General features: G+C 42.7%; 2 protein-coding genes across 2 annotated transcripts in view; one reads left to right on the forward strand and one right to left on the reverse strand.

Moving 5' to 3' along the window:
* The window catches only part of NCBP1 (nuclear cap binding protein subunit 1), a 31,851-nt gene extending 17,074 nt beyond the window's left edge, over positions 1 to 14,777 (reverse strand). Inside the window, exons 1-11 of the mRNA XM_082074377.1 lie at positions 14,618 to 14,777; positions 14,355 to 14,440; positions 13,509 to 13,609; positions 12,065 to 12,221; positions 10,070 to 10,177; positions 9,448 to 9,569; positions 8,906 to 8,975; positions 6,795 to 7,010; positions 5,654 to 5,751; positions 4,228 to 4,291; positions 858 to 968 (exon numbers count right to left, since the gene is read on the reverse strand). Coding sequence (XP_081930503.1) covers positions 858 to 968; positions 4,228 to 4,291; positions 5,654 to 5,751; positions 6,795 to 7,010; positions 8,906 to 8,975; positions 9,448 to 9,569; positions 10,070 to 10,177; positions 12,065 to 12,221; positions 13,509 to 13,609; positions 14,355 to 14,440; positions 14,618 to 14,651 — 1,167 coding nt within the window. The 5' untranslated portion in view covers positions 14,652 to 14,777. The remainder of the gene's footprint in view (positions 1 to 857; positions 969 to 4,227; positions 4,292 to 5,653; positions 5,752 to 6,794; positions 7,011 to 8,905; positions 8,976 to 9,447; positions 9,570 to 10,069; positions 10,178 to 12,064; positions 12,222 to 13,508; positions 13,610 to 14,354; positions 14,441 to 14,617) is intronic.
* On the forward strand, positions 14,775 to 27,045 carry TSTD2 (thiosulfate sulfurtransferase like domain containing 2). Its single transcript, XM_082074378.1, has 9 exons — positions 14,775 to 15,037; positions 15,159 to 15,445; positions 16,576 to 16,684; positions 18,743 to 18,868; positions 20,758 to 20,863; positions 22,486 to 22,604; positions 23,244 to 23,402; positions 24,323 to 24,461; positions 25,768 to 27,045. Exons 1-9 carry the CDS (start codon positions 14,828 to 14,830, stop codon positions 26,025 to 26,027), a joined length of 1,515 nt encoding a protein of 504 aa, XP_081930504.1. The 5' UTR covers positions 14,775 to 14,827; the 3' UTR covers positions 26,028 to 27,045.
* Positions 27,046 to 27,065: the final 20 nt, after the last annotated feature.

The raw sequence follows: 27,065 nt of genomic DNA on the forward strand, positions 1-27,065 counted from the left end.
ATGCTAATCCACAGTCTCTGATCATCACTGAAGGCTTGAGAAAGTAAGTCTACACTGACTCTACCTGACACAGCTTTTATGCTTCTTACACTGCCCCTATTAACATTAAAAACTTTCTGAATGGATGTCTGTCCAATTCTAGAAGTAGACTTGGCTCTAATTAGTGAGTAGCATCATGAAGTAGAATGAAAATTTGGGCATGAAATTATCTCTTAACCGTTCTCCATTCTCAGTCTGTAGCTGGATCTCAAACAATGATCTAACATGATCTAAAAGAGCAGCAAAGTAGGGACAACGTAACAGCCACAATTAGCTGGGAGTCATGCCTGCTTCCTCAGCGTTTAGCCACCCTGTCGGAGCTGACAGATGACTACTGACCTTTTGAATGCTCCTAGTGGGAGCACCGAGTGGGAACTCAGGCAAGCTCCTTTAAATCATCTGCTATACTTCCTACTTAAAAAAAGCGCAGGAGCATTCACACGGTGGCTAGAACAAAAGATCATGTCTGTCACTTCCTTTCCTTCTCAGCCTGTATATGTCTGTGACCATGCCACACATTGTCCAGATCTAAGCAGGCTGCAGTGGCAAACAGGAATATTGTAAAAAGACAGCACTTCTTGGGAAGGAGGAAGTACCAGAACACTTTCCAGAAAGCTGAAAAGTCTTGCACACTTGGCAAATCTAGACCTGTGCCAAGTGGCTGTGCTATTCTTTCATGCAACTGTTACAGGCAAAGTTTCACATAGGTGCTGTAAAATACTAATAGTGCCAATATTTATTGCTATCTCATAATCTACACAACAAACAAAACAACTACTACATTTTATAAATGCTCTCCAGCAGCACAGAAAGGATACAACTTGTGGTAAAGAGCCAGGCTGAAGTTTGCAGAGTTCAATCAAGAGTGTTGTGTACATTACTTCAATATGTGGTGGAGACGGAAGTTGAAACAATTCTGCAAATATTACCTGTAGTAGAGAAAGGCACAGAATCAAGAGTACAGTCCAACATGACCTGCACAACCCTCAGCTTCACAACAGCAGCCAGTCTTAAACAAGTATATACCCAAAAAGGCCCATATTATTCTGTCAAATGCACGTTCCAGGAAAAAGAGAGAAACTTAAAGGCAGTGGTAACCATACACTGTATTAATATAGTCTCCTCTAACTGCCCTTATCATTCCACACTAACGCAACACCAGCATTATACATCTATTATGTCTAATAAATACACCAAGTAACTGTAGAAATGGCCATAGTTATAATATGACCTACTGCAGTGCTACCACATGATCTCAGAAAAGCAGAAATCATCTGATCCTGTTAAATAATAGAAATATTAAACTTAGTAAATGAGGACTAAGCATTTAATATGAAAGGCTATTTGCATTAAAATTACATCTATGTCTTTTACATAATTTCCTCTTTTCTCCTGTGCAAAAACTTAAATAAGTAAAGACACAACTTTCAACTGAAAATTACAGCCAGCATTTCGTACAACAAAAATATATGCTCAGTACTCCTTGGCAAACGATCCTTCTAAGAAAACTGAAAACAATCCTGCAGTCAGCATTTGTGTTTTTATTTTTGAGTTTGCCTATAATAATCATGTGTCAATCTTTGAGGGCTACAAAAAGATCATAATTGTACAACATTCATCCCTGAGCTTCTGTTTATTTTGCATGCCATTCTCCATTAGATTTAAATTACATCAAAGGAATCAGGAAACTTTGATTCATTACAGTCGCTCATTTTTTTCTTTAAACTTCTGAATAAACACAGAAAAATCAAAGCTTATACATGTAAGCTTTAGAAAATCTTCTTACTAGTGTAAGAAATCAATGTCCACTTCTAAATAGCCTCCACAAACAGCACATGAAAACATATTGACTAGAACTTGTTCTAAGGAAGGACTTGAAAGCATGAAGAGACTATAAGGAGCTGGAGAACCTTTCTATGACAGTATAATCTGGACATACTGTTAAGACAGATAGGGCAAAAAGGACCCTGTTAGGTAGAAATCTGCTCCTTTTCTCAGGATAGGAAATAACAACTGGATCAGCCATTCTCCATTTGAGATACCACATAAAACTGTACTTGTGATATTCATCAGATGTTCATTATCAAATGTTCAGGTTAAGAGTTTCAAACTGGCATACTATACTTTGTGAAAATTACAAGGCCACGGGAAGGTTCAGGACAATGATCTGAATGTCCAAACTCTGTTGAGTGCAAGTTGTACCAAATGCTGTAGCAGCACAACAGGGCACAGTGGTCAAAGAAGCCACTAACACTGCCCAGACATTCTCTGTTCACAGCTATGAGAAATATCCACATACATGTCTATAAGAAGCTATTGAGAGAAGGGCATCACATTTCAGTGTTTTGCACAGATTTCAGGTAGCATGAGGCATTCTGTGCTTGGCTTGACAAACTATGACATGGAGCCTCAGGAAACTCAAAAGTAGGCATGCTCAGGAAGGTACTGACCACCACTTCCAGGCTACACTTACTTCTGCCTAACTTATGTTCTGAACCTTAAATAACACTTTCCTTTATTTGTTAGACTGTGTTATTTCTACAGTTCTGTGACTTACTGACAAAGTTACTGAAATTTCAGAGATTTAACTGTTGAACTATTCTTGAAAGCAACAAATCACCAACATGACTGTAAAGAGAGACCTTACAAGGGAGCAGTAGAAAGCAGAATGAACGGAAGCCTGAAAAATGCAACCTAAGCATTAAAAATTCTGGAGCTTCATTAAAAGTAAGCAGTCACAGACAAGTAATGACCTTAATATACAAAAATAACTCAAAATGGCAAGAAAAAGGAAATTATTACAATAACAAAGGAAATTATTACACTAGCAGTCAAAGAACTTGTATGCCCATCTTGCAGTTCTTTCCAGTAATTTAATCTACACAAGCCTTTGCTATTTTCACACCCTACATGTTTCTGAATCAAATGATTTCCAGGGCCTTTATATAACTTATTTAATCAGGAATCATAGTAACTTTTTTTTGGCATTAGTGTACAGCTGAGCATAACGCATACAGCCATATATAGCACCTGAAGATACTGAAGACCACTAAAGATACTTTGATGTTAAGGTAGAAAATTATTGTTAATTTTAAGATTCCTCTGTTCTGAATTCAGAGTACAAAAAGAATGAGCTGGCCACAAGTAACGTAACTCTATAGCAGTCAGAATATTTGGCATTTTGGTGTCAAAAGGAATTCTCAATCCCACTTCTATTAAGATAAATCTTAGACATAAGGTTATTTCTTGTTATAACTAGCTCTGAAAGTCCTACTTATAGTTACTTCTTCATAAAGCCTTTATATGACATGCTGCCGTTATTACTAAAATCTCTCAATCCCCTTCAGCTTTTGGTGGAAATCAATGAAGTTTTATACAGCTCTGCATCTTGAAAACAGATCCTTGAAAGGAGGCGTCAAAAGAAAACCTATACTACTCTTCTGATACACATTACAGTTATTTAAAATTCTCTAATATGGAGGATGCCCCAGAGGAAACACACCGCTATTTCACTCTAAGTTCTTTTCAGGGAGTGTAGAACAAAATCATTTAGAAGATTCAAACATAAAATAATGCAGAACGATTGAGTCTACCTGGGGGTCATCTAATCAAAAGCTCCCTGCATAAGACAGTCACATAGAGCAGGCTGCTCAGGGCTGTCCTGTTAGGTTTTGACCTTCTCCAAGGATAGAGACTCCACAACTTCTCTGGGCAAACTCTTCCAGTGTTTAATCAACTTCACAGTAAAAAAAAATAGTAGTTTCTTGTATTTCAAAAAATGTAGTTTCTTGTATTTCAATTTGTGACCCTTTCTTCTTGTATTTTAATTCATTTTTTTTAAACAAAAAGTGACTCAAATGCAGACGTCTCTTAGGCTGCATGATGCATTAGAAGCATCATGTGTAAAACTTTCAAAGTTTGAGAAACGCCACAAACTCGATTACTAGTGCACTAAGAAATAACAGTACTTGACTCCCATGCACCAAATTAAAATGAGAACAAGAAGCATAAAACTTAACACTCAACCATACACAACCCACTCATTTAAAAGCCATTGGTTGAATTCATCAAGATTCTGGCTGACTCCCAAATCAAACTGTATTTTAATGGACCTATCATGGAACTAACTACAAAATGTTACTTGTGAAATAATGAAACTACAAAAGAGGTCATATGTAAAATCCATACCTCTACTATATGGTAGTTCAAGGGGATCTTGTTATTTCCCGGGTAGCTCAAGAGCTGTGCAGCACTGTAAAACCATAGACACATTTAGTTTAAAACATAACACAGCAAATGTGATGTAAAGAGCAAGCAAAAAAGTTATAGAAAATGCTTAATTCTGGGCAAGGGTCCACACAAAAGCACCACAAACAAATCAACAATCCACAGTACACTTAAAACAGAAACACCACAAGAACACACCATCATTCCCCAAACTATGACTTGTAATGATGTATTCTAACTCTGTGCAGTTACATCGCTTGAACCCAATACTGCTATGCAAAGCAGTTCTGCATAAATTGCTATGGTGTTCTGTAATTCTGGCATGCATATATGAAAAGGGAAAAAAAACCAAAACAAAAACAAGCAACAACCAGATGTTCAGAATTACTTGAAAGCAGAACTATATAAGAAACTCTCAGGCTTCAAACGCTTCAGCTTTTAATCGGCTCATTATCACCTACCATTACTACAAAGCAAAGAACTGATACTTTCTTGATTTTACTTTGACCTCTCTGGCAAACCTTGTATCTCCCTCTAGTCTTTTGCTTTCTTCTAAGAATTAAAGACTATCCCAGTAACTGCAACAACACTGAATTTCTAGTTTCTGCTGAATCAAACAGCTGCAACCAAAAAAAACTTTATCGCATGCCACCACCAAAACCATTGTTTCTGCCCATTTTTTTGTATACTATACAAAGTTCAGTGTTTTTCATTTGGAAGCACACCATCACCTAGGACAAACCATCTCAGTTATTAATCACCCACATCAGACATTGCTCAGGCAGAAATGATGTGCCCTGACTGCTTCCTGGCATGGCTGAATTCAGACTAATGAAATCTGCTGGCCCTGCACGGTGGCTCCCCAGAGCGAGATCAATTATCTCTGTCACCTAATTCCAGAAAGAAAAACACAACAAGGAGGAGCAGGAAGCAGAAGCATGTTCACGAACACCAGCACACAGTCAGCTGCAGACAAAACAGCTCAAGGCTCACTGTGTCCCAACAAATCAGCTGCTTCGACCACCCAGGAAGCAGGACACAAACACACTCTCCACGGTGCTCTCATGAAAAGTAAGGTGTGTCTGTAAATTTTTGGCAGCACATCCTATTTTACAAAGCTGTTCCCTTCTGAAGGAGCCACTGTCCCTCTGGATCATACAGACTCTCCATTATCTAGGTATTACTGACCCACAGTATTCCAGGCAACAGTTTTAATACAGTTAAATGTAGTAAACCAAGTTTCACCACATGCTCTAGTAAACGTTTAGTCTTGATCTTCTGTCTAACCCATGCAGGACTCTGCAGGACTCTGCACAACCCTGATGGCACCAAACCCATGGCAGCATATAAAATATGCCAGGGCCACACAGTGCTAAGCTCTTCCTACCAAGTCTTTCTCTCCTTCCAGTGGGATTTGATGATGCAGTGGAGGTTCTCTTCTATCACAAATCGTTCAACAGAGTGGCTCCCAGGCATGACAGGGCCCTGGTAAGAAAGAATTAAGAGTCATGAAAGATCACTGCTAACGCAGTGGTGCTAAAGGCAGCAAGCTATATTACAAAAAGTTACAGGTGGGAAAAAAAAAAAAAAATCCAACATCCCCATAAACACAGAGACGTCTCAGCTGCCCTGTATCCTTCAGGACTGAGAAGCTGGTGTGACAAGAGTTCCACACAAACCTTAGATTTATGTTTAAAACAAAGTGAACACTAGGACTCATTACAAAAATAAATGGTAATAAAATTATGTAAAACAATTCTAAGTTCATAGAGCATCCACTTCTTCCTTTGCTCTGTGGAGCTATCAGGCAAGGCTACCACCACACAGCCTGGAGAAAAAAAAATCACAGTAAAGCAGGAATATGCTAAAGAAACAAAGCTAGGAATGGCCAGGATAGAGTGGAAAGAATACACAGTCATGGTCCTGTTCACTGGAAAAAGCAGAGGCCAATAAACAAAGGTAAAAGTCAGCAGACTTAAAGCAAAGGGAGCTATAAAAGCACTCAGGGAAAGCAGTATATATTATTTTCCTATTCCTATACACTTTTGTCTACATATCTGCTGCTGACCAACGTGGGAGGCAGACTGTTAAGATGGATCTTTCACACACCTGAATAAGCACTCCTCCATCCCAAAATATGCATCAATAAATTTTAACAGATGAGTAAACAACAGTCTTTAACCTTCACAATAAATACCTAGCCTGGAAAAAGGCTCAATTCACCAACTTTATGGAAGGAAAGTCTAAGTCGAAAGTAGTTTTGCTAGAGACATGAGAGAATTCAATCAACATTGTCACTCTAAATGAAAGCATCCCAACAGCTCACTCCCCAAATTCTGCTCCTCGCAGATTTGATTTGTATAGTAACTTGGTCACTTAGTTCATTTCTACAGAAGTACCAAAGCAGAACTGCTGCTGGTCTTCAAACCACTCAGTATCCTGGGAGAGGGGACACCACATTTTGACTGATACTGCCTCAGGAATCTAAACGTGAAAACCACTCACCATCCCCAACAGCAGTCACATACCTCAGGGTCATCTGTGTAGTCAAACATCCTAAATATAACCCTTGGCATTGGGTAAACTGAATCTTCAGTGTGAGGTGGAGGAGTGAATGGAGGCAGATTGTGTTGCAGCGCTTCACAAAGAATGCTGTCAAAAGCCAAGTAGGGCCTCAGAATGTGTCGCTCTTGCCAACGGTCTTTTTTCAGCTTCTGAATCTGAGACCAAAGGCAGTCTAAATACTGAAGGAAAAGTGAGAAACATTAGATGCACTGAATCTCGTAACAAAGCTGGCAGGTCCCTGAACAATTAGAAATGTATTTCTTAAATTCCATATTCCATGCAGGAAAAAAAACAAAACAAACAGTTTCTTAAACTGCAGATTCAGCAAACCAAGAAACAATTTAACAACTCTAAACGCCAGAGCTGTTGCTAATTCCACACAACGGTGCGTCAGTAAAGTTTAACCACTGGCAGGTTTTTAAAAACAAAGAGGCAGCCCAGGAGCCTGAGCACAACAGCCATCATTTGGATCTGCCAGCAAAACTACAGCAGTGAACATGACTTCAGGCACCGCTTATTGATGGTATTAAAACAGACATCATATCAACATTAAAATTTGAAAGACATTCTGTGGGACTGCCATGCTGTTTCAAAAGCAATCAAAACTACCATTCAAGACAAATACAATACTATCAAATACTAAATACCTTTGCCATGGTTTTCAAAACAACTGTGAGTCTCAGCATTCTCCCAGAGATGGGTGCAACTGGCAATAGTCTGGCTTTGTTTAATTACTCTCTTGCTAAAAGCAGTCCAAGAACTCTGGAGGCCTTACTGAATGCAAGTTTCAAGTTATAGCTGGTGCAAGAAATGTCTTCACATGGAAGTGTTTTGCATTTACTGAAATAATCACACTACAAAATGGGAACAAACTAGTAGCAACTAACACCTGAAGTGAACAGTCAGGTTTGCTGTACTCTGGGTAACACATTGTCTCAAAAGCGCTCTGCTAATCTCTCCTCTATTGAACTAAATATGGAAATTCAGATACTGGATGGCCAGAATACTCATGTTGACAAACTAATCACAATCAGACAGCCTATCTCTCCAAATTATGATTAACAAGACAATTGTTAAGACTGTGATTTAATCAGAACACCTAACAAAATGTAAGAGGGCCATGTTCCAAAGCCTCCCAGAAGATCAATTCAGATCTCACTTTCCAACTAAGTCTGTTCTCAAACTTAGAAGAAAAAACAAAACACAGACATAAAAAACACAAGAAAATATGAAAAGGCAAATTCCACCACAAACTAGCCAGATGGCACCTCTCCCCTCCAGTATTTTTGGCTTAATTGTGAAAGATGGCATGGTAAGTGCTGTATATGGTTTCTACATATTTGTTCAGCACTCCCTAGAGCTGAGAAAGCAAAGCCACTACCAAAGTTTCATTCTTGCAGAGGGAAAACATTGGTTTTAGCATGAAGGGTGTTGGTCTCTTCTCCCAAGTAGCAAGTGATAGGAGAAGAAATGGCCTCAAGTTGTACCAGGGGAGGTTCACATTGGATATTAAGAAAAACTTCTTCACTGAAAGAGTTGTCAGCATTGGAACAGGCTGCCCAGGGAAGTGGTTGAATTGGCATCCCTGCAGGTGCTTACAAGACATGTAGATGAGGTTCTTAGGGACATGGTTTAAGGTGGACTCGGCAGTGTTAGGTTAACGATTGGACTCCATGATCTTAAAGGTCTTTTCCAGCCTAAATGATTCTGTAATTCCACGATTAAGCGATAAGTAAGGAATTACATTGTGCTTCTCACAAAGGTCCTTTTAACATGAAGCCCTGCACCTTCAATTCCAGAACAAATACTACAATTTGCAACCATTGCTCACTTCATAACATTTCCTCAGGGGTCTGTCAACAAACAATACACTCTCCTACTGATGCAATACAACCTTACATTTAGATTAATTTAGACTTAGAAGAGAATTCCTCACATAAAACTCGTTAATGGCAAACAGGAGGCAATTCAAAGCATTAATAGTCTTAGACATGGCTTTTAATTTCACGATTGAAGAACACCCTAGCAAAAATTTGTTTTTCAGACTTTCTGAAAGAATGTAAAGTTTGCTCACCTCTTCTTGTGGATGTGGTTTATCAGCAGTCCAAACTTGTAGCATGGGTACATGAATCTTCTGGCGGCGTCTGTTTACATGGGAAGGAAAACCTGATCTTTAAAAGACTAATGTAGGGCAGCAATGTTTTTTCCTATTGAAAGTGTACTACTATTTGATGTCTTCAGCTGATTAAGTCTACAGTATATAAAAAACAGGTTTGTGATTTCTTAGAAAATCTATTATCATGCATTAGCAACGTTAACTTCAGGCACCTAGACAGAAAGAAGTCACACTGCAGAGCACTAACACAACAATCCACCAGTGTTTACAGCACATTCACAACTGCAGCTGCCCCAGCATGAGAAAGCAAGGTCTTCAACACACCCTCGAACTAGACAAGACATTAAAATTTTTCTAAATCTCTCCACCTATTCTATTTTAAGGTTGTTTTTTTTTTCCTGCAGAATGGTTCAGACCTAAGGCTTTAGAATACCTTTTAGTGAGCAAAAATTGAAGCTATCAATCCATACTTAAGTAGATACCCGTGGGTTACAACTTACTTCAAATAGCTTTCTGTCTGAGACAAGAGACGATCCATTTCAGCATCCTTTTTCTCATATAACTCCTTTCCAACCCAAGGCAAAGATGACAGAAATGCGAACATGTACCAGTCACAGCGCACCTATAGGAAAGAAATATACTGAAATCTAAGTATACAAGTAAATGCCAAAAGATTTTGTACACATGCCCCATTTTAATTTAAATTAAAACATTAGAAAAACTATTATTTTGGGAGGATGTAAAGACAAGCAGTTAAAGACTGGACTGTCAAGTCAGGAAAAAAATAAGTTCTTGTTTGAAATGTATAATTTTTAACTTGAACTGTGACATGCAGACTTAGAAAATGCTATGACTTTCACGGTCCTTCTGCAGATTATCAATATACCAGAACATGCCAAGCACTACGCCCTTGTCAAAGTAAATTAATTAACTTCAGCTACCTCACTATAAAAGATCATACTTCCTTACCATATCTGTGTATTTTCTAATTGCCACAGGCACACAAGAGTCCATTTAGTTTGCTACTTCTAGAACTTCCCTGTCCGAAGCATAAATACAGAAGCAATGGCACAGAAAAATTGTGAAAACAGAACTAGAGGAGCCTACAGATCCTTTGCTTACTTGAGGTACGTCCTCCTCCTGAGTCACACTCACAAAGTTCTCAAACATAGCGACCATTGAAGGTGCGGCTATTACATGACAATTCACAAGATCAGACAGAAAACGAACCTAAAAAAGATCAAAAATTGTTTTACATGAATATTTTTAAATGATTGCACAAGAACAAACATTACTTAAATGACTAAAACAAAGCATTAATAAAAGTACAATATTCATTCAGTACTACAGAGGCAGAAACACCACCCACTGTACAGACCTTGAAACAAGAACCATAAATGCTGCCTAATATATCATCCATTATAACATCTGTGGCCTGTCTCACGGCAATAACATTGCAAGAATAATATGTCTAATTAAGGAAGGGTGGGAAACACCAGTATGCATTCAAAGACATGCAAACTGATAGTACAGTAAAAAACCTTGTGCTTCTATCTACTCTAAACAGCATCAGATCACCAAAATTACAGAAGTGTAAGGAAAAAGACTTCTAAAACACTGAGGATGGATCGATCCATTGCTTCATGAATCCAGATGTGCATAATGAAAAAGCAATGCAGGATCTGTATGCCATTATACACTAATAATTTCTGTATTTATTTATTCATAAATACAGACAGTTACATAGAGAGAGCCTATGTAAAAACTGCTGGCACTTTCAGGTTTCAGAAATGTGACAGACTGATGGCATGCTGGGAATCAAATGGCCTATTTGCCTGGGAAGAAAAAAATCATCATGGCAGGAATATACCCTTGATTTGGTTGCACTCTAGTTAAAGAAACCCAGACTGACAGAAATGGGAATTTAAGTAGAAAACACAGGGTGCAGAGCAGTGGCTCTTTTCTTTTTCTCTCCCCTTTCTTTTGATTTGTATCCTGCTTTCAGACTTAAACAAGGCCCTAGATAATACACAAGCTCTCCCAGTATCACCACAATCTTAACAGGGAATACAGGCTGAAATTCTAGCAATTAAAATCTCACATTTCTTTTCCTCAAGGCTTGTTTTTTCTTAAGGGTACATTCACAAAAAGTATTCCAAAAATACAACAGTGGTGTTTTGATCTGAAGGCAGATCATTGGGAAAAAGTATTGCGAAAGCAATCTGGGCTAAGCAGACAGTTCAGTACTCAGAGTAACTGCAACAGTTGCACTTACTTTCCAGATATTCATTTCTCTGAACAGACTTAGAAAAGTCTCTGGCAAAGCTGAGGAAAGACTTCCACTGCCACTCCCTTAGTTGTTATAAGTCATTTGTATATGAGTGTGGCCAGAGAAGGTGAAGCTGAAGCCAAGTGGCAGCACATTCAAAGTTCTCATGAGGATTTTATTAGCAAAAGCATCCCACAGTTGAACAGCAGTGTCTTGACAAAATACATTGAAATACTAGAATCTTAATTTTCACCAGTAGGCTTCCAAAGAAGCTGAAGAGCTTGGCACTGGGCTTCTAAACCAGACACTGCTGAAGTCCTAATACCTTTCTGCAGACAAAATCTACAAGTAGCAAGAGCTGATCAAAGATAAACAGCGCTTAAAACTGCCTGATCTGCATCCCCCATTAGCAAAATGAAAACACAGGCCTGATAACAGCCATCAAAAATAGTTTCAGGCACCAGACTCTTCATTTTCTTTTATTCACAGGAGCCATAAGATCATACGCTTCTGAACACAATAAAAGTGCATGACTTTCATCTATTAATATATTTTACACTTGACTGTAGAACAAGTAAGGGGGGAGCACCTCTGTTTACTGCAAATTAACTTGTCACTGGGAAAATATACAGTTGGAAGTTAATTTTTTAAGTGTAATGATTTCTCTCCCCTGGTGAAGGAAATACTTCTCACATAACACATATTTCCTCTTGGTATATCCACAGTGCACTGCACATTGATGCCAGATATACACACTGAAAAGCCCATCTCTTCTGCAACAATAAGGTGAACAAAAGAGAAAAAGCATGAGGAAAAATGTAAAAAAACAAAAACGAAAAAACACTTACTAAATGCACTGCTTCATTATACATGTTGACTTTCAGACATTCTTTAAGCTGACGAATCATGGCTTCTACAAATTCCCCACCAAAATTGTAGTTCCTGGCATTCAGCAACCCAACTAGTGTGGTGTAAACAGTAAGCTTTTCTGGTAACAGACGTGCGCTGACACAGAAAAAGAAACATGGTATTAGTCGTTCATTCATCATGCACCAATTGGCAACTGCAGAGCACCTTAGAATCTGCTTATTGTAAGTTGAACTTGTCTCAGGAGGAAAGAAAGAAGTGCTAGCATGATCTTGTAGTTCTATCCCTATCCCACAGTTGACATTTTACATGCTTGTTTTTTAATTACAGTCATTTAGAAAGGCGGGTGCCAGTTTCAAGAACATGTAAGGTATTTGCCTTCTATTTACATCTAACTGCGAGTATTCCAGAAGGTTGGCCAAATAATATAAGTGACAGAATTTATTCAAGGAAGTAAAAAGTTGTTTTAAGTTTGTAGTTTATAAATAATTTCATTATACAACATCAGCAGGATTATAAAAGAGGTGTACACGTTTTATGCTATAAATTCTGATCCCAGGTTTCTCGAGTCAAAGTGATTGACTTTAAGCACAGCACAGGGAAAGGCAGGCCCTATTGTAAAGAATTAATTTTCCTCAACCATTTCTGGGTGCATGTAAGCTAACCCTACACTTTCAGGAGTGTCTGCTAGAGGAAAAGAAAAAGTACTATTTGCCTTATATTAACAAACATTGTTACAAAATAAAGTATCTCCAAAACCGTAGCATAGGCAAGGGCTGGAACACGCTCCCGCTTCACCACATCCCTCCTTCATACTTGTCTTACCTACTACTGTGGAACCTGCCCAAGCCCTCCCTCAGTAACCGACTGGTCACCCCGACACAGGGCACCTCTGCTCCTGCTCTTTGCTAATGAGAGGAAGGAGAGCTGTCAGGCACTGCAGAGTCCACTGTCAGCTCTTCATCTGCTCAGCTTCCCTGCTCTAGCAAACTTTTCAGCGCTTATGAGGACATGAGCATCACATTGCCAGAGAAGTGGAACAGGCAGCAGGAAAACAGCACAGATAATAAAACTAAATAAGTGTTAGCAGCAAATAGCTTTGGTGCTCTCAAACATTTAATTGGGAGACAGGATATTGCTCAGCACCACTGTGTTCTCATTGCTACTGAAGAGCAGCTCTGAGGTTTCTTGTAACTGCATTGAGCCTTTGTACACACTTCAAGTCAAAGTAATGTGAAGAGGTATTTTCCTTGAATTATACCTAGTATGTAACAAGCTTATTCGTCTATTTCTTTTGTTTGTAGTAAAATGAACTCTACACTATAACAGCGCTCACAAACTTGGCATTTAAACTACCTTAAACATTTAAACTTATGCACAGAAAAGCAAGCACCTCCCACACTCCCAGATCTCCTGCATACATACACAGTACATAGTATTCTTAGTATCTTGCTTTTGTAATTTGGCAGGTCAGCTTCCAAAACACCAGCTAGGCCCTCCAAGTTGCTCTCCAAAGACGAGTTACTCTACAATAGAAAACATCAAAAAAAAGTTTCATCATCAACCAGACAATACAAAACAGCCGGACTCTCATGGGGAAGACAAGGAAGTTAGGAGAGAACACCCCTTTATGTCACCTCTTTTTTTAGAGCAACGACTCAGGTCCACTAACAGTAAAGAATCGCTCTCGCCTGAAAGAAGAAGCAGCTGCTCCTCAAGAGAGCTGCACCTGAACACTCACCTCCCCTGCACAGAACTCCAGTGCTCCCCTGGGACTCAACATCTAACACGGCCTAAGGGACACCTTGGTAAGGCAACCGAGCCTTGATTAGTGACACAGCATGAAACGAAACACCTTTGCGACTTGTTTTTCAGTGCACCATTATTTTTGCCCTTATCCTCTTAACCCCTTCCTGGCACCCTCAAATCCTGCCAGGACTTGAAGGTAGTGCTGCAGGCAGACCCAGGTAACTCCTCCACATCATCAGCCATTTGGAACCAGCAACAACGCCCGCAGATGCAAAGCAGTAATTATCCGCTGGCTGTTTACCATTGCTTAGAAGATAACAGACTATTTAAGCACTTGCCCTGGTTATCACGTAGTTTTGCAAAAGCTGACAACTTTCCCAATGTCTCATTAAAAACAAATATATACATATATATATATATATATATATATATATATATATGTTATGCTAACACAGGTAAAGGGGGGAAAAAACCCACTTTATGTTCCCCGAGCTGCCGCCGGGGCCCGGCCGGCCCGCCTACCTTCTCTCCCACCCTGCAGATCAGCGACTCCAGCCTCTCCTCGATCTCCGACGGCTCGGACGTCCTCCGCCTCTTGTGGGGCTGCCCTGCTCCAACACAGCGAGCACGCGGTTACCGCCCGCCCGCCCCGCACCCATCCCGCCAGGCCCCGCTCCCGCAGCGGGACGTTCGGGCCAGGCCTGCACCGCCCCCGCTGCCCCGGGGGGGCGCGGGCGGGGGCCGGGGGGGCCGGGCCGGCTGGGGGTGGGGGCGGCGTTGCTCACCATCGCTGTCGTCGCTGTGTCGCCGCCGCGACATGTCGGGAGCCGGGGGGGCACCGGGGAGGGACCGGGGGGACAGCTGGGGCACCGGGACGGGACGCCTCGCGCGGGCCACAGAGCAGCGCGCTCCTTCTCCCGCCCGCTTCCGGCCCGCCGCGCCTCTGCTTCCGGGGTGGAGGGCGCGCGGCGCGGCGCCTTTCTGCTCGCCGCTCTATGATCGTGCGCGCCGGCCCGGAGGACTTCCGGGCAGCGGGGCCGGGGGAAGGAACGGGCGCGGAAGGGAAGCGGCGTGTCCGGAGCGGGGCCGGCCCCGCGGCGATGGTGCCGGACGAGGCGCCGCAACCCGGGCCGGGGTCGGCGCGGGGCAGCGCTGCGGCCGAGGGCGCCGCCGGCAGGAAGCAGCGCGCCTTCGCCCGGAGGAAGGTGGGCCGGCGCCGGGAGCCCGGGGCTGCGGGGCGCGCCCGGGGCTGGGGGAAGCGGGGACGGGCCGCAGCGGGTCCCGGGCGGGAGCACCGGTAACGGGCGGCCTTGCGGTGCGTTTCAGGCCTTCTCGCTGTTCGTCCAAGCGCGGGAGGTGCCGGGCGCTGCCGTGCGGTGGCGGTGCTGCCGGCTGGCGTTCGAGGAGCTCTCCGGCATCCACCGGCATGTGGCTCTGCAACACGGCGGGGACATCGGGCGGCAGGCGGAGCAGGCGGCCGCGGAACGGAGCCCCGCGGGCGGCCCGGGTCCCGCGGCCGCGGCGGACGGGCCCGACGGGCGCTCCCGCGGCGACCCCGAGATCTGCTGCGCGCTCCCGGACACGAGCCGCGTCAGCCACGGCGACCTGACCAGGTAACGGAGGCCCTGGGTGGGCTGGGGCGCGGCGCTGGCCGGGGTCGGGGTGCTGGGCTTTATGTGATCTTCTGACACTGCTGCTTTTTCTTGGCAAAGTTTAGTCGAATGGCACTATAGAAAGAGGCTTTCCTGGTTCTCCTTTAGATGGTCAGACGATTTGGATACCTTCCGAGATACCCCGTTTCCCTGAAAGTAAGACCTACCCCAAAAATAAGCCCTAGCATGATTTTTCGGGATTTTTGAGTATGCCATACTCCAAAAATAAGCTCTAGCTACAGTTCATTAAAAAACTCAATTTAAATAATGTCTCGAAAGCTATACAAGTAAAAAAGTAATATGTTTTGCAGCAAAAATTAATATAAGACCGTGTCTTATTCTGGGGGAAACAGGGTACTTTAGATCAAAAGGTGTAGATACCCTGCAGGAGTCACTTGCTTTATTTTAATTCCTTTCACAGCTGCTCACACCCGTGCAAATTACGGCTGTGCTGACAGACGCGCTGCATTTTTTTGATAGTACAGGTGGGAACTTAGGAGGATTGAACTGTCAGAGCTATGTCATTCTGCATTGTTAAAGCAGACTTTTACAGGTATTACTGGATGGCTTAGATCCGTAAGTAAGGAAAGGTCATAACAGAAAAGAGCAGAACAGCTAGGTGTGCTCTGCGGAGGTCCCTTTTCTCGGCTCATTCAAGTAGCTTAAGGGCTTCTTAGTTATCAATAAATAGGTTCATGAAAATGTTTCTGACTGAGAGGGTTTGCATTGTGCTGCTCAGAATGTTGGTACATACAACCTCACTGAAAATTTTGACTTTTTAAATTTAGATAGCTCAAGCACTTGAATGTTGAAGTGCAAGTTTGTTAAATTAAGCAATTAATGGGACACTTGTGTGCACAGAAAACAGCAGTTCTTTGTCCTCTGTGTTGAGAGAAACTTGAGCAGAGCACAATAAAGCAAACCCAGCAGTGCTGTTCCCTCCAAAGTTCATTTGTTGTTTTGTTTTTCTCCCCACATTTGGCAGAAAAAAATTGTCTGCTTTTAAAAGGGTTAATGCAATAGTATAATTTTGTGCTTTCAACACTAACATCCCTTTCCTATTTGTTCATCTTTTTCCATACCATGGACAGCAAGGTGGGAGAAGTACTTCTGTATTACTGCTACTGTGAGGTGAAGGATCCAGAGAAACTCTGTGCTTGGCAAAAGGCTCTGTGCCAGCATCTGCATCTCACTGGCAAGGTAAGGTTTTAAGCAATGGTTGCGTTCTTAACAAAAAAAACAATAAAAACACAAAAAGAAAGCCACCAAATCAGTTTCTGTGCTTAGTGGATGAGGCATGTGGAGAATCAAGTGTTTTTGCACCATAAGATGCTAGTCTGTTATGATTTCACTAAGAAATTTCACTCAGACTCTCTGAAGCATCATTTAAAATGCAATTTAAGAGCTAACACTATGAAGAAAATACAAATAATCTTATATCCCTTTTGATGGTGGGAACCCGGAGTTGTGCAGCCTCTGATCCATGCACAGCACACTGTGCAGACCCCATCCTTGCGAGAGTTACTCCATTTCCATCATTGAAACTGTTTTTCAGGAAAAGCAGTCTTTTCATCACTCCTACAGAAATGATATTCACGTAAGAACTTCTTGGTGCACTTTGAGATAAAGGCAAGGACGCACAGGTGGCATAGTCACTGGTATCAGCAGGGGGCTGCATGCAGGTGTCTCTGCTAGGGTTGTCGGGCTGGGTTTATCCTGCGGCTAAAGGATACGTGCAGCACAACACAGCACGAAGGCCCAGCTGGAGGTGCAGCATCGTGCAGCGTGGGTCTGGGCTCACTCAGGTTAACTCCTCAGTGTGCAACAGTCTCCCAGTCAGAATTGCTACACCAAGCTGCAATTGTAGCTAGAGCTCTAGCTCTAGGTACAAACTGTCAAGAATGGGATGAGGGCAACCCACAGACCACACCACAGGACCGCAGTGCTCATTCCTGCACAGCTTCTGTGTTCACTCCTGGCAAGACGAGACCAAGGAGGAGAGTTGGCTTCTCTAGCTAGCCTCTCGAGGCTGTGGGCAAAGGTGACTCTTAGCCTCACAAAGTTGGTGTTCCTAGGCTGGCTGTGAGAAGGGATTTTTCAAGAGGGCAACTCAGACTAGGAGGCTACTTTTATCTTTGACTTGTCTTCTTAAGTAGCATCTTTAGCATCTTCTTAAGTAGTCTCTTTAGTTTGGAGAAGAGGAGACTGAGGGGTGACCTTATTAATGTTTATAAATATATAAAGGGTGAGTGCCACGAGGATGGAGCCAGGCTCTTCTCGGTGGCAAACAATGATAGGACAAGGGATAATGGGATCAAGCTGGAACACAAGAGGTTCCACTTAAATTTGAGGAAAAACTTCTTCTCAGTGAGGGTGACAGAGCACTGGAACAGGCTGCCCAGGGGGGTTGTGGAGTCTCCTTCTCTGGAGACATTCAAAACCCGCCTGGACGTGTTCCTGTGCGACCTCACCTAGGTGTTCCTGCTCCAGCAGGGGGATTGGACTAGATGATCTTTTGAGGTCCCTTCCAATCCCAAACATACTGTCATACCGTGATACTGTGATCTCTTTCTCTGCCAATGGTAGGCACTTCTGTGTTCTACATCAGCACAGGTCTGGGAGTTAAATGTCCTAGTGCATTCACCTCTTTTTTTGCTCAGCTGTCTTGACTGGTGGTTGGTATTTTGCTCTTTTTTTTTTTTTTCATTCCCAAGACAGGTACAGCATTTGCCTTCTCCACCAGTGTTTTTTTCTCACTTCTTATATTTAGTCTTTTTTTTTTCACCTCTTCAGAGTTTTTGTTCATTTGTGAGTGCTGGAGATAAAATGACTCACACCGAAATTTAAAATTACATGCAATATTATGCATATTCACATTTTCCTTTTAGCTTTGTGAGTCATTGAGCATAATCCCATTGTTCTTCCTGAGGCAGACTTCCAGTGGGAATTTTGATGCTGACTGCAGGATTGTCCTGTTAATCAGTGAGCATTTCTCTGTTTATTGCACAAACTTTTTTGACTGTCTTTTTGTCATGCTTTTGAAATGGCTCAAAAGTGATTACTGGGTTTTTATTCATATTTTATTTACTTGTTAATGTTCAACTTCAGTATAACCATCTTTTCCTTCCTTCCTTGGTAGTCTTTCTTCTGGGCATACTTCTGTGTCTGCCTTTTTTTTTCCCAGTTATATTTTACTAATTCCACTGTGATATGTTTTGCTGCTACTAAGCCTTAGCCCCAGCTTCTCTTACCTTCCAGGTACGAGTTGCTTCAGAAGGGATTAATGGGACAGTTGGTGGAAGCAAAGTAGCTACCAATCTCTACATTGAAGTTATGCTTTCCCAGCCTCTGTTCAAAGACATTTTGTGTCGAGAGGATTTCAAGGTATGAAAAAAAAAAATTCTATATAGACATTGTCAATGCAGGATGTTTAATTTTTGAAAAATAAGCACATTGCTTCTTGATACTATTCTGCTCTAGTGGTTCTGCTCTCCCAGCACTGCTCTAAGCCAAGGGTTCCTGACCTTACTTTGTTTAGATCTCTCTGCTGGTTTTCACCAGCAGTAGCAGTTGTCATGAGCTATGGGTGCAGTTGCAAAGTCCCTCGTACAGGTGAATGAGGGTGTGTGCTTTAGCCCCACCATTCTTCAACGAGCATTTACTCCAACTTGATTGCCAAAACCAAGGCAGCAAAACATACACGTACCCAAGCAAAGTATTCTCACACCTTCCTTTTCACACTAATTTAAGATCCGTGCCTAGAAGCCTGCTGGCTTAGGTACATGCAGGCTTTCGTGTCCATATAGGTGCACTGTCAGCACTGGATGTCTTCTCAAGAAAATACACGGGCAGAGTCAAGAGCTTTCTCCCTACTCCAGTTAGTGCCTGACTGGGAGAGTGAGGTGCTACCTTCTGTTTGAGCCTGAGCATGTGTGCCGATGGCTATCCTGAACTGGTGATGGCAGCTGTGGCTGGCACTGTGTGGCATTCAGGTAGGCTTTGGCTGCCCCAGCACTGTAGGGACTGCTTCCTTTGTGAGGCAGGAAAGCTGCTGCTTTTGTTAGCATTCTTCTTTTCCACACCATTTTATCTGCAGGGAGTACTGTTTTGTTTTCCATAAACAACTAGATAAAAGAGAACTAGTGAAACTTAAATCCCATGTAGACCTGCTGTGCTGATTCAGTCTTATCTTTTTAACTGTCTGTTGTGCTTGGCTGAATTTCAAGTGTAAGTGTGTGCTTTTAGTTGCGGTGACGAGTAGATGCAAAACAAAAACAGGGATGGAATTTTACTTTGACCATGGCAAAACCTCCAACCCTGCATGATCTCTCTCAGCATTGACAGTCATGTATTAGTACATGATGGTATTTTCTGTTTCACGGTTCCTCTGCATGCTGTGTACCCAAGTAGGTGAGTTTTGGGTCCCTGTGCCATGAAAACATATGTGTTAGAGGTGTGAAAATGGCACTTGAGGCTATGAAAATATTCCCTGGCCACTGTAGCTGGTGCAGGTTGATTTCTGTGATAGTTGGGACTGTGCTGCACAGCACTGCACTTTTGTTTGAGTGTTTATGTGCTTTAGAGTGCCTAAGCCACGTTTGAAGCTCAGCCCTGCAGAAATTCTCACTTCCCGTTGCCTGCAGTGGAGTGCCTACGAAAACAGACTCCAAAGGGGAGATCCTGCGCTTGAGCTTAGGGGGCCAGCGGGTGCCAAACCCCACTGTTGAAAAATCTTGAGCCTGGCTTACCTCCCAAATGTCTCTTCCATACCCATGAACCACTGCAGTTCCCATCACACATGTCATGAGCGGAGGCCCAGCTCTGCTTGTGTCGGAGGTCAGCCGGGGCTGAGGAGAACTGCAGGGCCCAGATGTGTCAACATGATCTGTTTCTGGACATTATTTAATATTCCTGTCAGGGTCAGCATGCTCTGTAGGGGCCTTGACTTTCTCATTATAGGTGCTAGTGACTTTGTCTCTAAGATTTGTTCTCCTTCCCACTCCTCAGTGACTCCACACCTCATGCCACATGGTGCGTCTCTGATGTGCAGAGTAGTCACTGGGCCTAAGACACCCACCTGTGAGGTTGTGGTAGTGGTCCACTGCCTAACCCACAGGATTTAGAGTGTGGAGTTCAGCAGGAGAGACATTTCCTTCCCTGAGCCACCAAGACACCTCCATATTCTAGTAAATGTAGCAATTAAAGTAAGTGGATAATTTTAATCTTGTCACCTGGCAAATTTTGATGCATTGTTCTTGTGTTTAACTTCTCAGAGCAGTGCAGGAGGAGCTCACTGTTTCCCAGATCTTCGAGTTGGAGTATTCAAAGAAATTGTACCTATGGGCATTGATCCAAAGATAGTGTCTTATAAAGAAACTGGTAAGTTGATTTCATGAGAAATAAAGCCTCTCACCCAAATGAGAGGTAAATGAAGAATAAAGTACCTTCATCAAAAACATTTCCCTGTGCCTGGTGGCCAGGACACAGGAGAAGCAGATATGGAAAATGATCTCTCACTGGTAGTCAAATTTACTTGTTCAGGGAATTTGCTGGCCCAGGTTTTGGTTTGCTAAGTGTTTAACTGCCTCAAGTTAACTTTCTGTTTTGTGGCAAGGAGTAACAGATCAAATGACACCAGGCAGCTGCCTTGTTTTGGGGTAGGGACACATCTCGTCCTTTAGTCATTAGGCATCTGGGAAAGGCAGATGTGAGGTGACACAATGTATGATGGTTAGACATTTCAGTGCATGAATGTATCCATACTTGTTCTAAACAAGCTTGAGATTACTTAGAAATGATACCATATAAAAAGCTCCAGTGCTGTCTTGTGGTTAGCCTGCAGTAAGAACCAAGCTGTAGAGGAAGAGCTTTCCATGGAGTCCTCTTGTGGATCCAGTGGATTCCAGTGCTGTGGATGCTGAGAGCTCTTCTTAGAAAATGCTAGAATCCTGCTGAAGCTTACAGTTTAGTACATAACATGTTCCTGTTCTAGGGACTGCTGACCTGGCTTTACTGGTGTTAACAGGTCCCGACTTTTACCAGCAGAACCAGGTTCTGAATCATGCCACTCCCCCAACACAGGCTGCATTTGTTTTCTCCTACCTGTAGCTGCTTAGTATGGATTATGGCCAATAAGATGTTACTAGCTATGCACTGGCCATGAGGACACTTACGTAGGTGGTAAGTGGGGCCACAACAAATAGCAATTAGCAGAGCAGTTTGGGACTTTTTTTTCCACCAAGAGGTTTTGTTGGTGGTAGATTTCCACAACATCTTTTTGTGCTTTTACCCATCCCCATGTTCTTCAGTAGTTTTGCCAGGGGACTATTATTTTTTTTCCATTTTTTGGCAGTTTGTAGGATGTATTTTTCTCTTATTTTACAGCATTTTATGGTGATGGTTCCCATTAGTTGGGTGGGTGGTTTGTAGGGTTATTTTTTAATAAGCTGTGGGATTTTAGTGAGGGAGGTTTTTTGGTTTTCAGTAGGTTGGAAGTCCTAAGTCCTGAGCAGCCTGAAAGCTGAGAAACTTTATGTAAATTGAAATTGTATGGAAAGTGATACGTGCTTATGGAAAACTTACACTTCTATCAACAGAGAAGAGTTTCATTGAAAAAACAGCATTTCTGTGTGCTTCTGCACCTCCAGATGTAATGAAAGCCAAGCAGAAGCAAGGGAAACATTTTTCACTGTTTCAACTGTAAGAGTTGCCAGGGGACATAACATAGACCATACAGACAGGCACCTGTCTGCTGCTGCTTCTGTCATGTGGAACAGTGTTGTGTGTGTTTTCATTTGCCAACAGGGAGCCAAATATAGATAAACTTGTCTGGTTGAGTTGGGATGAAAAATCTGTGAACTAACACAGAAAATTTTTGGTTGGAAATCTGAGAAGAATCTCGATAAATGAGATCATACATAACATTATTTTGTAGTTCTGCGTCTCACTTTCTCTTTTTTCTCTCTTTTCCTTTTTTCTTTTATTCTTTGTTTTTGTTAAAGGAATCCATTTATCCCCTCAGGAATTTCATAGAGAAGTAGAACAGTATTTGGCTCAGGCAAGTCAAGGACAAAGTGATACCATCTTGCTGGACTGCAGGAACTTCTATGAAAGTAAAATAGTAAGTGTTTTTGAGGTTCTTGTAGTGTGTTACACATTCTGGGGGGAAGCATTTCACATTGTGAGGGTGTAACCTTACTGGAAGAAGAGAATCCATATTCTAGAAGGGCTGTAATATGTACGAAGTTCAGATTAGTAATGAATGTTAGACACAAGCAGCAGAAGACCTGCTCAGCAATGCAGCATGGAGCCTGCCTGGCTAAGTGCTTATGCAGTGTGCTGCAGGGAGAAGACAAAGTGGTCCATACAACATTAGCAGTGAATACTGTATAGTGTGAAGTAGAAGTGGCATAATTTGTAAGGATGTTTTCCAGCATTTTTGCATTGTCCAAGACCTCATAAAGAATAAGGGCATCCTGCTGTCACACCCTCCAGCATTGTTGTGCTCATCCTCTCCCTGACAGTTCTGTTCTGCTTAGCTCCCTCTTGTATGTTTGGAGGAGGAGACATGCTGTGTCCAGAGTCCTCTTACAGATTTTAACAGGTATTTTGATGCATAAATGCAGTTGAGGATCTGCCTAAAGCAGCTGCAGTGAGCCGAGAGTCCTGCCTCAAAGGTTTGTTACCTTTCTCTAGTTTGAGGCACAGACCACGTAAGACTGCTTGTAACCAGTCGTGTATCCATCTGTTATTATTGCAGGGACATTTCCAGGGCTGTCTGGCTCCAGATATCAGGAAGTTCAGCTATTTTCCCAGCTACGTAGATGAAAACCTGGAGCTTTTTAAAGACAAGCGCGTCCTGATGTACTGCACAGGAGGGATCCGTTGCGAAAGAGGCTCTGCTTACCTACGGAGCAAGGTGAGATGTCATTCTGAGGGCACAAGTCTCAAGACTGCTTTAGGGGCAGCCATCCTTTCTATGGCTGGTAAATTCTTTTTGAGTAAAAACTGCTCAATGAGCAGGTGGGGAGATGAATATCTCTGACACACTTGCCTCACGCTGTTTGCCAAGAATGTGGGTAGTTTAATGCAGCTCAGGATGATCTGCATGGACTAGTGTCACAGCAGTGATTGCTCTCCAAAAGTAATTACATAATTTGTTTGCCAAGAAAGGGTGTTTGTAAGTCTGCCATGCCCTTTGTAGCGGTGCTTTAGGAGGGACTGAGAGCATTGTGCAGTGTTTCCACAAGCTCTGTCTAGGTTATGCTTTGCAGTCATTACTGCATAGCTAGAGCATCTCGACATGGTGAAAATCAGCCAGTGTTTTCCCCGTATCGTGGGAAATCCACACTACAATGCACACTGCATTGTTGTAATTGTGCTTTCCATCTCACTCTTCTGGATCCTTCTCCAGAGATTTAAACCTTGATTTTTTTTTTTTTTTTTTTTCTCTGCTGCACAAGTATGAACCCAGAGAGATTCTGCTCCTGCTAATAGCTCACTACATAAAACCAGAATAAGCAGCGGTTCAGAGAGGTTCAAGAGCATTTGATCTGTGATGGAGCAAGCCTCCCTCAGCTGAGAAGGTTACCAGCCTTTTTTTAACTGTAACATTAAATGGAATTTTGGATTAATGTCAACAAGCCAGCATTGCGGAGCTGCCCAGTAGTCCCTGGTGGCACTGCCTAGAGTTGCGGGTGCACATGGTGCCATCTGATGGTCACTGAGAAGCTGCTGCTTTTCTTTGACCCCAGCATTTACAACATTTGGTTTGGGAACTCTGGCACACCACCACTGCCGCTGTCTCCTTCAGCTTTTCTGCTAATATGCTTTAAACAGGCAGTGTGCAGAGAGGTTTACCAACTAAAAGGTGGAATTCACAAGTACCTGGAAGAGTTTCCAGATGGATTCTACAGGGGGAAGCTGTTTGTGTTTGATGATCGTTACGCCATTTGTTCCAATGAGGATATCATCTCAGGTAGGACTAGATAATGTAAGTGCAGAAGGCTGGGGAACTATTGCAATCATTTCCACACAGATGTGCAGGATAGGATCAGCCAAATTTGGCTGTGTAGTTCTTCTTCATATTCACTTTGATCTTTCAGTGCTGTCACTTTCCATGATGGTCATCAATTCTGTGGCTTTAACACATAAAACAGAAATTACAGAAAAGGGGGTCACTAAGCAGAGTTCCATAGAACTGGGCAGTAAAAGGAAGCATCCCCTGCAAGAGCAGCTGCTGTTACTGAGCCATCTGCAGCACTCCCGCTGTCATTGTCCACAGCGCTGATCACACTGTGGTTGGTCAAATGACCAAACCGTTAAGTAGTTCTCCTGTTCTCAGCTGCTCTGTGCTCTAGTTACCTCACAGAACATCAGCACAGGCCACCAGGCACTGGGAGAGTGGTGGCACTAAGCTCTACAGCACTTTGCTATTTTCATGCTTTAAAAGTTTCTGTACAATTTCAGTGACCTCTAGTTGAAGTCATTAAGAATGCTGCCTGGTCTTCTGGCTGGGGTTGCTCTTCAGGTATTGCAAATGAAGTATCTGTTCTCTTCTCAGTTCCCAGGTACAAATAGGTGGAATTTGGCTCTAGCCTCTTTCAGGAAGCAGGGCTGGTTTTTCTCTGAGTGGGTAACTTTCTGAGCATAACCCCCCTTCCTACTCTGTAGTTACTGTACACATCTTGAAGGTGCCTGGCTTGGTGTAGAAACAGAACACACTCTGGATACATCACAGGCATCCCTGCAGAAGTTTAAAGGGGAAGTGTTGGGGTAGGCACCTTCTTGATGGTACAGCTAAACTGGGCTGTAGCTTTCAATTAAAGGGTTAAAACCTGTCTGATGTTGTGGAAAGACTTTACCAGGACTGCAAATGACAACCCATCTGCACAAGCCATTGCTTTTAGGCGCAAGTCCCATGCCACCACCTTCCCCAGTAGGCAACGTTCCTGTGTAATGGTTTAATTACCACCAGCATATCTTTCTTATTCTCTTGGCAGCAAGAATCTTCAAATCTGTCTGATTGGAACTAGAGGAAGCACTAGTGAGCACTTTTTCCTAGTCCTGAGAGACAGCTGTCCTAAGTGTTTTTACATCAAAATCAGAAGTTAAAAATTCACTAGGTTCTAGAAGATCAAGCTAAAACAGGAATTAAAAACCTGGAAGACAATAGAGAGGCACTTAAATGAGAGATTGCAGCCCCCTGGTGCCACGGAGAACCTTCTGCAAGGGGACAGATGGGGCAAGTGGGTGTTAATTTTTTCTTTTCCTCCTCCCTCCAGCTTGCAGATACTGTGGCACGCTGTGGGACCAGTATAAACTTTGTTCCAGCCAGCACTGCCGGCAGCTTGTCCTGACATGTCCAAGTTGTCGCAACAAAGGTCTTACAGCTTGCTGTCCTGTTTGTCAAGAGAAAGAGCTCAAGGTGACTTCAAGGGCTTCAGGACAGACACTTAAGGAGGAATGTGAATGTACAAGCAGACGGCCAAGGGTACCAATTGAACATGTCTCACAAAGGATGCTTGACACAGGAAAAGATTAATCTGTTTCGTTAGCTGATCTGACACATGCTAATGTGAAGGGCTTCTATACCCAGATCCCTATCTGTTACTCAGTCAGGTTTGGATATCATGAAGATGTTTTGGCTTGGAAAGTCTTGTTCATATGCTGCCTTTAAGCCTAGAGTATGCCCTGAAAACCATCCATTACTTGACCATAAATTACCATAGTGCCCAACCCATCACCAGCACTACAGGATTTCTCTCACTGGGCACAGTGTTGTACTGTGGCCTCTACCATGGGGATTTTGGAGCAGAGTGTGTGCGATGGGGCACAGCTGCTCACAATTCAAAAGAGGCTGAAGGGACATAAAAACAATTTCATTCTTTTCCTTCTGCATGGAGATGGATCTGTCTGACCTCCCCATGATTGTGCATTTGCTTCAGTAGTTAGTGCTCGGGTGTGAAAATGGGATTTATCAGTTGGATGCAGGTGTGTGACCACATTAGAGCTGAAGATGTTTTCCACACAAACGCCGTCTGCCTGCATCTCTTGCTTTACACCAGTGAGAACCGAGGGGAAGTTACCTGAAGTCACTGACCTGACTCCTGTGTAAAACTGGCTGAAGGCAGCGTAAGGACCCCCCTTGTAGCTGGTGCAAAGGCCCACAGATCCACTTGGGTGTGACCTGTAGGATGAACAGCAAAACTAATCCTCATTCCAGTGCTCTGTCTCCCAGCAATTCTTTCCCTCAACTTGTCAGTACATGAAATATCCAGGGCTCAGCTCTGCTTGCTCTAGAAAAAATTCATAGCTCAAAGCATGTTGAAACTGAGATGCACAGAGAGGGGAGCACAGAGACTGTCAAAATACCAGCATTAGGACACTGGAAGTGATGCTGACGTGCATAAGTGTCAACAACTATGATAAGGAGATGCAGGATCCTTTAACCAAGTTAAATAATTCAAGATTTGGGAAGCACCCATGCTTTGTAAATATGGGTCGAGTTTTTCAAAAGCTGTGAGATATTTATGCAATTTCCAGCTCCTATTAGTGGAGCTTCTTTGGATTTGGAGTGGAG

This window comes from Streptopelia decaocto (assembly GCF_964273445.1).
Source record: "Streptopelia decaocto genome assembly, chromosome: Z".
Classification (NCBI taxonomy): Eukaryota; Metazoa; Chordata; class Aves; order Columbiformes; family Columbidae; genus Streptopelia; species Streptopelia decaocto.

What these genes read in the sequence shown, in the direction of transcription:
- TSTD2 (XM_082074378.1), top strand. Translation starts at nt 14,828, where the DNA reads ATGATCGTGCGCGCCGGCCCGGAGGACTTCCGGGCAGCGGGGCCGGGG. An exon ending in GCGCCTTCGCCCGGAGGAAG is followed by an intron (nt 15,038 to 15,158) that starts GTGGGCCGGCGC and finishes GGTGCGTTTCAG; the next exon opens with GCCTTCTCGCTGTTCGTCCA. An exon ending in ATCTGCATCTCACTGGCAAG is followed by an intron (nt 16,685 to 18,742) that starts GTAAGGTTTTAA and finishes CTTACCTTCCAG; the next exon opens with GTACGAGTTGCTTCAGAAGG.